Here is a 15,269-nt window from a genome sequence, read left to right as displayed (position 1 = left end):
CCAGAGGCCTTCTGGAAGTCCAGATATACTACATCTACAGGATCCCTATTATCCACTTTGCTTGTCACATCTTCAAAGAACTCTAGCAAATTGGTCAAACACAATTTACTCTTCATAAAACCAAGCTGACTCTGATGGATTGCATTTTGACTTTCCAAATGCCCCATTACTACTTCCTTAATAATGGATTCCAACAATTTCCCAACGACAGATGTTAAACTAACTGGTCTATAGTTTCCTACTTTCTGCCTCCCCACCTTTTTGAATAAGGGTGTTATATTAGCATTTTTCCAATCCACTGGAACCTTTCCAGGATCCAGGGAATTTTGGAATATTACGCCAATGCATCCACTATCTCCGCTGCCACTTCCTTTAAGACCCTGGGATATAGGCCATCAGGTCCTGGGGACTTGTCACACTTTAATCCCAATAGTTTGCTCAATACTTTTTCTCTAGTGATGGTGATTGTTCTAAGTTCCTCCTCTATACCCTCTGCACTACCTATTGCTATTGGGGTGGTACTAGTGTCCTCACCGTGAAAACTGAGGCAAAATATTGATTAAGCGTCTCTGCCATTTCTGCGTTCCCCACTATTAACTCCCCAGTCTCATCCTCCAAGGGACCAACATTCACTTTAGCTACTCTCCTTTTATATATTTGTAGAAGCTTTTGCTATCAGTTTTTACATTTTGCGCTCATTTTCTTTCATAATTTACCTTTGCTCTTTTTATTATTTTTTTTAGTAATCCTTTAAAAGTTTCCCAATCTTCCAGCCTGCCACTGACCTTTGCAATTTGGTATGCCTTTATGTTATATTTAACCTCCTTACTTAGCCATGAATGCTTTTTCCCCCTCTAACCATCTTTCTTCCTCTTTGGAATATATTTTACTTGGTTATGTTTATAACCTCCAGTTTTGGACTCCGCAATGTGGAACATCTCATCTACCACTACCCTTTAAACCCCTTAAGGATCTTTATCACCTCTCAGGAGTCTGATGAAAGGTCGGCAGCCTGAAATGTTAATTTTTTTCTCTTACCACAGATGCTGCCAGACCTGCTGAGTATTTCCAGCATTTTCTGTTTTTTATTTTAGATTTTCAGCATCTGCAGCATTTTTGCTTTTGTTTCACTCCCTCTGCCCTTGTCTTTTCAGCTCCGATAGTTGTACCTTCCCAGTTCTGCCGCCATCCTTGTAAATGCTTTTTCCACTTTCGCCACCATTTCCATACCCTATGTAACATGGAGACCAGAACTGTGCACAGTTCTGCAAGATTCTACACAAGTTTAACATGACCCCGTTGCTTTTAAATTATATTCCTCTGGAAGTGGACCCCAGTGCATTGTTCAATGAATTGTGACTCTTTACACTTAAGTCTCTTTGCTCTTCCCTATTTAACCATAGAAACCTAGAAACTAGAAGCAGGAGTAGGTCATCTGGCCCTTCAAACCTGCTCCGCCATTCAATGTGATCATGGCTGATCCTCTATCTCAACGACATACTCCTGCTCTCTCCCCATACCTCTCAACTCCTTTGGTGTCTAGAAATCTGTTTATTTCCTTCTTAAATATATTCAGTGACTCGGCCTCCACAGCCTTCTGTGGTAGAGAATCCCACAGGTTCACCCACCCTCAGTGAAGAAATTTCTTCTCATCTCAGTCCTAAATGGTCTATCCCATATCCTGAGTCTGTGACCCTTGTTCTAGACTCCCCAGCCAGAGGAAACTTCATTCCTGCATCTAGTCGGTCCAGCACAGAATTTTATACGTTGCAATGAGATCTCCTCTCATTCTTCTACACTCCAGTGAATACAGGCCTGGTTGACCCAATCTCTCCTCATATGACAATCCTGTCATCCCAGGAAACAGTCTGATGAATTTTTGCTGCACTCCCTCTATGGCAAATATATCCTTTCTTAGGTAAGAAGACCAAAACTGCAAACACAACTTCACGTTTGGTCTCACCAAGGCCCTGTACAGCTGCAGTAAGACATCCTTGCTCCTGTACTTAAGTCCTCTTGCAATGAAGGCCAACATACCCTTTGCCTTCTTCACTGCTTGCTGCACCTGCATGCTTGCTTTCAGTGATGGTGTTCAAGGATGCCCAGGTCCCTTTGTACATTAATATTTACCAATCTATCACTATTTAAATAAAAATCTGCTGTTCTGTTTTTCCTATCGAAATGGATAACTTCACACTTATCCACGTTATACTGGATATGTCATGTATTTGCCCACTCACTCAACTTGTCTAAATCACGTTGAAGCCCCTTAACATCCTCCTCACCACTCACATACCCACATAGTTTTATGTCATCAGCAAACTTGCAAATATTAGATTTGGTTCCCTCATTCAAATCATACATGTATATTGTGAATAGTTGGGGCCCAAGCACTGATCCCTGCAGTACCCCACTAGCCACCGCCTGCCACTCCGAAAAAGATCCATTTATTCCTGTTCTCTGTTTCATCTACTAACCAATTCTCAATCTATGCCAATATATTACAACCAATCCCATGTGCTTTAATTTTGCACACTAACCTCTTATGTGGGACGTTATCATAGCTTTCTGAAAATCCAAATATACCACATCCACTGTCTACTAGATATGTCCCCAAAAAACTCCATTAGGTTTGTCAAATATGATTCCCCTTTCATAAATCCATGTTGACTTTGTCTAATCCCTTTGATATTTTCTAAGTGTCCTGTTATCACATCCTTTATAATAGATTCTAGCATTTTCCCTACTACTGATGTTAGGCTAACCGGTCTATAATTCCTTGTTTTCTCCCTCCCTCCATTATTAAATGGTGGGGTTATATTTGCCACCCTCCAATATGCCTGGGCTGTTCCAGAATCTACAGAATTTTGGAAGATGACAACCACTATTTTCATGGCCACCTCCTGGGATGTAGGTTATCGGGCCCTGGGGATTTATCGGCTTTCAATCCCATTAATTTTTCCAGCACTTTTTTTTTACTAATACTAAGTTCCTTCAATTCCTCCTCCTCCTTAGACCCTTGGTTCCCTAGTATTTCTGGGAACTTATTTGTGCCTTCTTCTGTGAAGACAGAACTGAAGTAGTTGTTTAATTGCTCTGCCATTTACTTATTCTCTATTATAAATTCTCCCGTTGTGGACTGTAAGGAACCTATATTTGTCTTCACTAATCTTTTTCTTTTTGCATACTTATAGAAGCTTTTACAGTCTGCTTTTATGTTCCTTCCAACTTTAGTCTCATACTCTATTTTTCCCATCTTGATCAACCTCATCATCCTCATTTGCTGAATTCTAAGGCTGCGGTCTTTTTCAAGGAGTAAGTGGCCTCCTTAATCCATCTACCAAAATGCACCACCTCACATTTTGCTATATTGAAAACAATTTGTAATTTACATTGAAAAGATTAACATTACTTAATGTACTTAATCTTAAGGATTTTCTGTTTTTTTTTTACTTTTTTGCCTTAAAACAGAGATGTTTACAGCAACTGAAAACAGCTTGGATTTCATCACTTCCACAATGAATAACAAAAGATACAGTTTGGAATCAAATACTAAGGTTGAAAGAAGTCTCAATCTGGCCAGTCATCTACACCATTTTTCAGGACATACCCAGCCAAATTTCAATGTTTCTCTTTTACCAAGTAACCTTATATACATTTCCCAGCTGACAACATGTACCAACATGGTGGAATCACTGGCTACAGAAATACTCCTCACAGATGCCTCATCAAGCATAAAGATAATCAATGAAGACCTGTTTTTCTACTCAATGGACAGGTCAACAGAGCTGGCTTCAACAGATGTGGAAAATTTACTTTATGCAACACAGAAAGTTGAAATATCACTAAGCCTGCCTGTTGCATTTACCAATACAACTGATATTCAAACAACTTTGTTATCTAATGGTGGCAACATTTTTACCATTTCACCTAGCACTCCAAGTACACCAGCACACTTACAGGGATTGGAATCTATTGCAGCACATATAAACAAACCTGAATTAATGGCTACAAATATTTCACTACTTGGTTCTTGCAGAAAGCTTTCAGCATCCACCTTGCCTTCTGCCAAATCAGGAACTATGATTTCTCCTCAGTTACAATCTTTTTCTCATCATAATGAAGTTCTTCTGTCCTCTCTCAACACACAAAGCGCTAACTTTCTCATAACCACATATCATACTGATCAGTTGATTCCCACCTCTATTTTTTTTTACCCTTTTGAAACAGTATCTTCCCTGTCAATTGGAGAAGATGCAAAGCAATCAATCATCAAACGATCATATGTTACTTCAGTTTCTTTTCAAGAAATTCCGATGGTGTCCACCCATTCAATGATTCCCACGTATTCACTCTCACCCCAAGGAAATCAATCCAGCTGGGTTACTATTGCTCCTTTAAGCTCATCCAGTGATGAACTTATACTATTACAGCAATCTTCTCTCTCAGTAGATCACAAACCATATTCTTACTTGGTCACCAACCTTGTCCTGTCTTCACCTGTGTGTGTTACATCTGTCAGAAAGGATCTTGTGCTGTCCACCTTCACAATGTCTCCTACTTCTACAACACCTGATTTTTTTTTTCAGTCCACAGTTCAAGATCCTCTAACCACTTTAGAGGCATTCGGACAAGTTATAGATCAGTTCAGCAAGAATGATTTCACCAGTCTCCCCCCTTCATTTTTAGATTATATGCCATCAATTAATTTAATAGAGACACTCAGCCCTTCAGTTCCATCCAATGAGCTAACAACATCTTTTGGTATATTTAAGGCATGTAGTGACAGCCTAACAATGCTCATTACTACCTCTGTGACAGATTATAGTTTATCGTCTCTCATGCCATCATTCACATCTGAGGTGGACTTAAATTATCCCAGTTTACTGCTGTTTTTTAGCTATTATATTGCAACTACAGAGTTACCATACTTCACCTCATCTCTGCGACAGACCAAACCATTACCTATGACCTTATTTCATTCTTTTACCTCAGATTTATTCTATTCCACAACATCTTCTACTGACACATATCAAATCAGTCAGCATTCAATGAATGCAATGTCAGTCAACACCACACGTGTTTGGCAAGACATTTACAACAACACAGAACAGTTTCAAGTATCCAAAATGTCAAGCAACTTAATGGCCAGTCAGTTAAGCCTCAGCATCCCTACTTTTAGTTTTGACAAGAGTCCAGTATTCACATACTGGTCAAGTCAAATGATTACACCGTCTGTCCACTCAGTGTTAATACATGAATCATATGCCACCAAAAGTTGGACTCCTCAGGATACGTTTACAAAGATTCCAATATCTTCTCAAACAACTCTAATTGAAAGTCTGAACTCCAAAGACACAGCCAAAAAGATTTCAACCACCCTCAAACTACCTGCCTCAGAGTATAATGGTAAGGTAAAAAGCAATTACTTTTTCATGCATGTTTCATTTTGCTCCACTTAATGCAATGCATAACATCGCAATGAGTGTGATTCATTATACTCCATCTTATCTTTTACAGTTGGCTGTTACCTCATAATCTTTTGCACGCCTTTATTGTTTTGTAATAACTCTGCATCAAGTAATTAATTCTGGAATAACAAAATATGAAAGCAGGGGTCGGAAGCAGGTTGCCTTTCAGCCTGGGGTTTCCTCCTCTCCTGGACTGCTTTGTGGATAAATTTTGGGGAGGGCGGAGAGGAAGAGTGTGTGCGTGCCCCCAGTTCATTCCAAGTTTCAGGGTTCTCACTTGCACAGATAGACATCTCCCCCACACAGACTCACTCACTGCCCACCCTGACCCGCAAGCTTTGGACATTTTACTGCCGAGGAGAAATTCGAGACGGCTACGACAGTGACAAGACACACTTCCTCACTCTGCCCTGTCAGAGACTCCAGATGCCCCAGGGTGGTCAGGAGGACATTGCTGCTGTTCCTCGAAGTTTCCCCAGCTCGCTCTGCCATTTTGACCCCTGCCATCTTCATGGGAGGGAGAGAGAGAGAGAATGCACCATGGCCATTGACCTTCCTGCTGCGCCTCCAATCAGACTGTTTTCTCTCCCTCACTTGCTGTTGAAAGGCTCACTGGTGGTCTTATCAGCAGCTAACGTGGGAGAGAAAAGGCCTGTGATTGGAGGAGCAGCTCCTTGCAGATCTATCACTTCCACTTTTTAACTGCATTTTGAACTAAGTCTGTGGGCTGGAGAGAGGGGCATGGTGGGCCAATTTGTGGCTCAAAAGCTGTATGTTGGACAACCCTGTTGTAGTGTCTTTACTCAGTGTGCAGACCCAGACACCATTACATCCCCTTTATTCATTCAGAGTCTTTAGCTTTCAGCTGCCTAGGCCCCCAAGATAAAAAATTCCCTCCCTAAACCTCTGCAACTCTCCTCCATTATGACTCTGAAAACCTCTCTTTGACCAAGCTTTTAGTCATCTATCCCAAAACCTTATATGGCTTGGTGTCAAACTTTGACTCCTGGGAAGCCTTGGGATGTTTTAGTATATTAAAGGCACAATAGAAATGCAAGTCATTGCTATCAATTGTGTCTAGCTGTGGCCACCACACACCAGCTGAGTTACTGTCATCACATTTCTCCTTCCCCCCCAAGCAATTCTCATACTTTTTATACCCACTAAAAATGACACTCCCAATTCAGCATGATCAATGCTAAAGATCCACTAATATTTTAATAAAACTAATGCTTTTTACAGTTGCATTGGTTTCTTCCAATGCAAGTAGCTATTTCCTTGGAAACATCTGGACAAAAAATGCCAGTACCAAGTGATAGCTTAAATAAAGGTAACAGAAAATGTGACTGCTGTCTAGAACTAAACCATATTTTTCCTTGTTGATTTCTGCTACCTTTTTTCACACTTATACTTGTCCTTTCCCCTGCTCACACCATCTGACACCCAATAAGCAGAGAGCAGCATACTCCCAAATTTTCCATTAATACTGATTGAGAAGATTCCAAACTAACGTGACTAAGCATGGTTTACAGACTGTTATGTTGAGGTTAATAGTGTAATGTCAATGCTCCCCTCTCCCCCAAATTGTCCCTGATTTTAAAGGCTAGGAGAAAACTAATGGGAGCACCAGCCATTCAAAGTAATTCACATGAGTCAAGGTGGTCCATTAGGGCACTTTATAAGCTTGACTTTGTACGCAGCTGGAGTGATGCTATACCTGGTTGAAAGCCCAGCTGTTGCAGATTACACGCTAAATATGGCCTTGCACCATCCGGCTTGAACACACTCAAAAATCAGATTGCTTTGCCAGTTACACTTCCACTTTTGAGTCAACATAAATCAGACACTATTTGGCCCTGATACCAAATCAGTGCATAACGAGACTTCCAAGTCTCTGATTTTATGTTCCTGTTTATTATGAAAATCACTGGACCTCCCCTTATCTCTCAGGAAGAATCAGGAGTGGTCAATAAGTTTCAGGCACTTGCTCGTGACATAATACTTAGTAGCACAATGAAAACAATAAACGTTTTAAATTACAGAACAGTATTTACAACAGTAATTTTTTTTGCAATGTCTGTTTAGGTCACGACAACAAGCCTCCAATGGTCATCAACCCAATTGAATTCATCTTGGCAACTGTAGGACAAAGATTTCATTATTCAATACCTGCAGACACAGTTGTTGATCAGGAAGATGGAAATGCCAGAAACATAACTCTGACAGTAGCTTCAGTTGACGGATCCCCTTCAGGAAGACAGTCTTGGGTGGGATTTAATCAATCGCAGAATACTTTGTTTGGGTATCCACTGGAGGCAGACTATCAGTATTCACCGCAAGAATTTGTCTTAACTGCTACTGATTCAGGTGGACTTATTGTTCAAGAAGGTTTTGTGATTGAACTCAAGCTACCACATTACACACCCTGCCACTTGTACACAGTCAGAACAAAAAACAGCTACAATTCTTTTCTACAAGATAGAGGAAGAGTGGTCCACTTTCTAGAAAAACTTGCCAAGTATCTGAACGATTCCAGTAGTGAGGACATTGTGCTCTTCTCCATAAAACCAGGTTCCACAATAGTATCGTGGTATAACAAGTCCTTATGTTCAGCTAGCAAAGGCGTAAAAGAGGCATGTTCAATGAGTAAAATTCAAATGTTGTGCAAACTAATCCGCTTGTCAGATGGTCATGCACATCCATCTTTTGTTGGGGCAATGTTACCAGATTACAGGATTCAAACTGTTGAGAATGTGACTTATGGTGGAGCCTGCCTGCCAATGATGCCCCCAGTAGGTCTCAATAATACGATTATTCAACATCACAGCTCTTATTTGCTGACATCTGTCTGGCCTGTCGTTCTTACAGTGTTGCTTCTTATTCTGCTGATTGCTCTATTACTTATGATCTATTGCTTCCGTAGATACTCAGAAAAAATCCTGCCATCCGAGGAACTGTGCTTTCAAGAAAATCGATCAATTGCACGAAGGCACCACTTCGAGATGGGTATATTAAGACCGAGAAAACCACCCATAATCATTCCTAAGGCATCCCTGCCATCACAGTTGTGGGCAAAACTTCCTACATCTCCACAATATCAACTGCACCCAATGCATTTAATACCTAGTAACATACAACGCAGTGCACCAGCTCACTTCATGCTACCCAATTTACAATCTGAGCCACCAAAATATCAACTGCCTCCTCCTTATGAGCTGCAATCCAAAAGACAACCACAGTCTCAAAAGATACACATGACTAAAATCTAATTTATTTTGTTTCATAAGCTTTAAATTATATTGAAACTTCATTTTTTTTACTTGGTCAGAAATTAATTAAAAAATTAATCTTAAATGTGCATTTGCCAGAACAGAATGTACTGGTTTCCATATATAACAAACTTGTTCCACAAGTCAAAAGAACAATGAATGTTCACATACAACATGGTGCAAAATTAGTTAATTAGCTGATCTGTTCCCCTGTACTGGAGACATAAGATTCTTGTATTGTTACCCTAGACAAACTGCCATTTTTAATCAGCCTAAAATGACTGTGTAGTAACATTTTGCACGCAGCTAAAGAGCTGATTTTCTTCAAAGACCACTGGGATGTGCAGGAATAGCTCATCGATGTTTAATAGCCATTTGCTAGGTATGGAGGTGTAGTTATAGTACTGGTCCAGCCATCTGGAGATTACAAGCTTAAATCCCACCATGGCAAGTGAGACTGAATGTGGTCATTTGTGGGGAAAACTATGACAGCTGCCAGACTGTCAAAATTAATGTCCTTCACATGACAACAGTTTTATACCAAGGTGGCTGACTCTTAATGCCCACTGCAGTGGCCTAGCAAGCTACGTAAGTTACTTTCTCAGTGCAACAAAGATGGGCAATAAAACAGACCAAACATCTCAAGAACAAACTAAAAAAGCCAGAACTGAATGACTTCATACAACAAGTTACATACAGTAGAACAGTAAACAATGTTTCTTATCAAGTTGTGTGAATGTGTATAGAGCATTCAGGAATAACATTTTTAATAAGTAGAGCGCTCAAATTTGTGTAAAGTCATAACTTTTATTTTTGAACAACAATGCAAGTTTTATGTAAATATTGTCTAAAATTGTCGATGTACTCTGCAGTAGAAAATGCCAACTTTAACAAAGAGTAAAATTCTTCTGGATCGTCGCACAGCAAAACGTGTAAACTTTGTACAATTTGTCGTAAATCATTTCAACAGCAGCACTTTCGGAGACTGAGGTTGAATTCCTTGAAATATCTCGGATTTTTTGCGTAAATTATTTACAAATAGCATGACAGCTGATCTGATGCTTCTGTAAAATCTTGCATTGAAGCTGTTCTTTACTGCCTGCTGCCTTTACCGTTTTCATGTGTATCCATTCTGTAACGCATAAAAAGACAATTTGCCAATGTAGAGGCATTGACGAAGATATCTGAACAATAAATACAAAGCAACGTCATACAGATATTACACATAATTATCATTACATGAATCAAAACAAAACTAATTTTTAAATCCTGTCCTCAAGAAAAATAATTGGAGTTTATCTAACATTTTACCATTCCATACAGTGCAATGAATAGCTTAGACTTATTAAGCATATGCAGGCATGGACAAAAACTACTGCAGGCATGGACAAGACTACTGACCCATTTTCTTCCTTAAGATGTTGGTACAATTCAGCTTTGTTGTTAACAGAACTCAAGCGGCCAGCAAATTCTTGATGCTTTCTTGAATTTGCTGTATTGATCCTATTAGTCCACATTGCAAGCAAGGAAACTGGGCCTGGAGATTAGCAAGACAGACGGGGAAAAAATGTCAGTGCCTTTCTTAAACAATATAAATATATTACAACTCTCTACCCAAATCTATAAGCATCTAATAAATGAGCCCCTTGCATTTTGCAAATTGTTCGAATGAATTTTAATCTCAGCAGATGCATAATTTCCCCAAGGTAGACTGGATGGGAGAGTGGGACAGATAGAAACAAACATTTTTCTCATGCCATTTGGACACTATCAGCTGAGTACAACTTCTGTTCATTATAACACAAGTTTCCAGAACCCTTTTTTAATGTTGTATCTATATGAATCTTACATTGACAAAAGAACCAGAGGATACATGAGGAAATTTGTTTTTAAAAATGCAATGACTGGTTAGGATTTGGAATGCACTATCTAGTAGGGTAGTGGATACAGATTCAATACCTTTCAAAAAGGGAATTGGGTAAATACCTGAAGGAGAAACAAGATGCAGGGTTTAGGGAAAAGACCTTGGGAGTAGGCACTAACTGAGATTGCTCTTCGGAAGAGTGAGCAGAGATTTGATGGGCCAAATATCCTCCTTCTGAGCTGTACTATTCTATGATTCTCTGATCTCTATTTCCTGCCTACAAAGCCCTACTTCCTGTCATCATGTTTTTGTCACGGTTGTGTCAACTGACTCCTATTAGTTATTCCTGTCCACACTAACAGAAATCTGAACTCATCATATGACATTTACATTCTTCCACCAGTAGTGGTGAAGTAGCGTGTCAGTTGTGCATGTCCCAGCTCCTAAGCCTGCAGTGCTGTGAAACTCCTAACACCAAATAGTGTGCCTCCCTACTTTCCAAACTCTTGCAGGTTTTGCTATTTCATATTATTTATAGTTGAACTCAAAAAGTAGAAACTGTATGACTTCCACGTGGGAGTGAATTAGGTCCACACACCCTGCTCTCATGTCCTCCACCGTCTCATACCCCTTTTCCTTAAGACTGCTTGTAGTCTAAATCCCTCCCCCACCACGTGCAATATCTCAGCAGCTTTATTGTACATTATAAAAAACTAATTCATACTACTTTTCGCACCTGTAGGTTCAGATGACATTCCGAAACATGTTCATCTACTGTTTTGAGCACACACTGGATAGAACAGAGAATAATAGGATAACAGATACCAGTAACAAGACATTTAACCTTTAACTTTTTCAAGAGGCTGTATTTCTCCAATGCTGACCCTAGGTTTTTTGTTCAGAGGCTCAGGGGAATCGGGAGAGTCCTTGATGATCTCAGCTTCAACCAACTCCTCCTTTTCCCGTTCCAGTGTTCCTTTTAGCCTTTAAAAAAAAGTTCCAAATGTCCATTTGTGACAGTGCACATGTAGCATCAAATCATGTTAACATTTCACAAGATATCTCATGTTGGCATGACATTAAACTTCAAACAATGGGATGCAACATTTCGGAGCACCATCAGAATACACAAGAGCAGTTGGTGCTGAGTCAATCCTCAGTGCTTCTGTCAGGATGGGTTGAATGGTGTGACCACCTCTCCTCCATTAAGATAACAGTGGGAGCACCATCCTGAATTTATGTATTTGTTCTTAGGGACATGAGTGACACGAACAAGGCAGCACCTATTCCCAATTTCTAGGTGTCATTAAGCTACTAAGAGTCAATCACACAGCATGGAGCAAGGGTGTTGGTCTGATTGGGTAGGAGTGGCAGATTCCCTTCTCGAGGAGATCGGTGAACCAGTGAGGTTTTCACAATAAGACAGCAGCTTTTGTGGTCATTTTTTTTCCTGATGATTGTCCATAAATTACCAGGTTAATTGAGTCCAATTTTGCACTTCCTATGGCAAGATTTAAACTCACGGCCTTTGGGTTACCAGATCAGCACCATAACTACCAGGCTACGCTCCCTCAACATGTCTCTAGGCAAAGAGCTCACACTGGTACAAGAGGACACTTTGATGGAGGTATCTGCCTCCTGTTGATAGCTTGTGGAGACCAGTTGGCATGAGAGAGCAAGGAGGAAATAGAGCATGATCAATTTGTTTTAGGACATTTAGATTTCACAGCATGACATTTAGATTTCACAGCATGACATTTAGATTTCACAGCATGACATTTCTTTCCAAAAACACTACAACCCACACAGCCTACAGTGGGAGCATTAGTGCTTTTGCCCATTACCATGTTGAACAGTGCATACTTAAAAGTGTGTTGCTGATCTCTCCATTGCTGACCATGTATCAACCATCCTCTACTAATCAGGTACATGGATTTGTTACTGGAACTCAGCACTCTATAATGCTGGCAGGCTCATATTTTCCTCAGGAGCATTTTACACAATAGTAACTATGTATTCTGCACAGTTGTCACACTGATGGGTTGTGGTGCTTCCATACTGAGGCAATCTGCAGAGATCAGTCAGCTTTTCCCAGCTTCTTCCCTGCTGAATTTCCTGTGTGGCTGCATACCAAGTATCTACTGGGTAACCACCTCATAAGAGGAGCAAACTACGTGAACACCTGATCCTACTCAAAATACTCAGCATGTTTGGTTAACATATTGTAAGCAACAATTCTGTAATTAGTACCAACTGTAGTAGCAAATATTTTGCACTATATGCCAAATTAACCCAGTGCCTGATTTAAATGTGGGTCACTTGTGTAGCAGGATCTGTATTTACAAACACATCTCACGGGTCCTCCCTTACTGACCAGCAGCAGTGTAAAGGAAAGAGCTGTTACTGCATAGTGTAACTGTCCAGCTGTATGTCCTGCTGTGTTTTTATCTGTGAGCAAATTCTGTTGTTAATAAGGTGAAGGGATTTTCTTAAAAACAATTTGCATTTATACACCACCTTTTAATGCAGTAATGTAAAAGCACTTCACAGGGAATTTATAAAACAAGAAAAATGTCAAGAACACCAGTAGGAGCTCTTCCTTGCATTCATCACTTGACCAAAGTATGAATCAGCAAATTACAGGGCTCTCTGGATGTGCTCCAATGATTTGGATGTCCAAAAAAATTGATCACAATGCTGCAATTGCTTCATGATATGACTGCAACTGTCTTGAGCGGAGATCCAAAACAGACGTCTTCAAAATCTGAACCAGGGTCAAGCAAGGCTGTGATAGCCCTCCATAGTATTTACAATCCAACTGACAGTAGCTATTCACCTCAGAGGTCAACTGCCCTCTGGTGTTGGTATTAAATACTGTCTAGATGAAAAACTTATCAGTTGTCTCTGTGCCAAAACTAAACTGACCGCCATAGATATACATTATTAGAGTTTGCTAATGACTGCAGTGTCATGGCCCACTCTGGACCACATCTGCAAGCCCTGCTCAATCTCTTCAATTCTGCACACAAGAAACTGAGCCTACCCTTGAATGTTGCCAAAACAAAGCCCTTATCAACCCAGACCTGGTTAGTCAAATATTCCACCTCCCATATATGTTGAAGGAGATGCTCTGGAATACACTGGCACTTCCCATTCTTTTGCAGCCACCTCTCTCAAAAGGCAAGAGATCCAACATCTGCACCAGTTCAGCCTTCTACAAACTGTGACAGTGAGTGTTTGACAAACACCTCAGCAAGTCAACAAAAGTCCTAGTGGACAGAGCAGTTGTCGTCACCACACTCCTGTACTGCAGTGTGACCTGAGTTGTGTATCATTGACACATAAGAGAATGAGAGAAATTTCACTAGCAATGCCTCCGCCATCTCCAATGGAATTAATGGGGGGACCGTCAAACAAATACTAGTGTCCTTCTTGAAGACAGCTCCACAAACATTCAGGTAAAACTCCTGCTAAATCAACATCGGTGAACTAGATACTGTATCCTGATGGCGAAAAAGTCTCTCCCCCAACCAGGTCTTGTTTTCTCATCTCTCAAATGGCAATGTACCGGGCAGAGCAAAGTAAATGCTCCTAAAGACACTCCGAAGCTCTCCATGAAGTGCGGCAGCATTGATATTAATGACTAGGAGCCTGCTGCCAATTATTCAAAATGGCGACAACTAGTACATCAAGCTGCATCCTGCTTTGAGTCACAATAATTTAATGATGAGGTAGTGCAGCTGCATAGAAGGGAAGAAAAGGAAGCAAATCCTGCTCTCCGGATCCCACTACCTCATATGTGGGCGCAGAACCGGCCTGTTCAGTCACAGAAAGACCTATGGCAGAAACTCATGACCGAGCAGACGTCATCCATGAATGGAGGGATAGCTGGCGATTTAAAAAAAAAGTTCATTCATAGGATGTTGCCATTGCTGGCTAGGCTAGCACTTATTGCTCATCCCTAATTGCCCTTTAGAATGGAGAGCTGCTTTCTTGAACTGCTGTAATCCATGTGGTGTAGATACACCCACAGTGCTGTGAGGGAGGGAGTTCCAGGATTTTGACCCAGTGACAGTGAAGGAACGGCGATATATTTCCAAGTCAGGGTGGCGAGTGGCTTGGAGGGGAACTTCCAGGTGGTGGTGTTCCCATGTGTCTACTGTCCTTTTCCTTCTAGATGGTAGAGGATGTGGGTTTGGAAGGTGCTGTCTAAGGAGCTTTGGTGAGTTCTTGCAGTGCATCTTGTAGATGGTACACACTGCTGTCACTGTGCATCGATGGTGGGGGGAGTGAATGTTTGTGAATGGGGTGCCAATCAAGGGGCTGCTTTGTCCTGGATGGTGTCAAGCTTCTTGGGTATTTTTGAAGCTGCACTCATCCAGGCAAATGGAGAGTATTTCATCCCACTCCTGACTTGTGCCTTGTAGATGGTGGACAGACTTTGGAGAGTCAAAATGTGAGTTACTCACTGCAGAATTCCTAGCCTCTGAACTGCTCCTGTAAACACAGTATTTATATGGGTAGTCCAGTTCAGCTACTGGTCAGTAATAACACCCAGGATGTTGACAGTGGGGGAATGGATGATAATGTCATTGAATGTCAAGGGGTTATAGTTAGATTCTCTCTTCTTGGAGATAATCATTGCCTGGCACTTCTGTGGCATAA

General features: G+C 40.7%; 1 protein-coding gene across 3 annotated transcripts in view; it reads right to left on the bottom strand.

Annotated features, from left to right (window-relative positions):
• Positions 1-9,533: 9,533 nt before the first annotated feature.
• Positions 9,534-15,269, bottom strand: part of ints13 (integrator complex subunit 13) — a 77,980-nt gene continuing 72,244 nt past the window's right edge. For 2 of the 3 annotated variants that reach the window (XM_041203376.1, XM_041203375.1), the window contains 3 exons: positions 11,449-11,588; positions 10,142-10,277; positions 9,534-9,872 (listed from right to left, as the gene is read on the bottom strand). In XM_041203376.1, coding sequence (XP_041059310.1) covers positions 9,833-9,872; positions 10,142-10,277; positions 11,449-11,588 — 316 coding nt within the window. In that variant the 3' untranslated portion in view covers positions 9,534-9,832. The remainder of the gene's footprint in view (positions 9,873-10,141; positions 10,278-11,448; positions 11,589-15,269) is intronic. The other variant, XR_005944914.1, reaches the window with a different exon arrangement.

This window comes from Carcharodon carcharias, chromosome 13 (genome assembly GCF_017639515.1).
Source record: "Carcharodon carcharias isolate sCarCar2 chromosome 13, sCarCar2.pri, whole genome shotgun sequence".
NCBI lineage: Eukaryota > Metazoa > Chordata > Chondrichthyes > Lamniformes > Lamnidae > Carcharodon > Carcharodon carcharias.
This window is presented reverse-complemented; position numbering and strand designations above follow the sequence as displayed.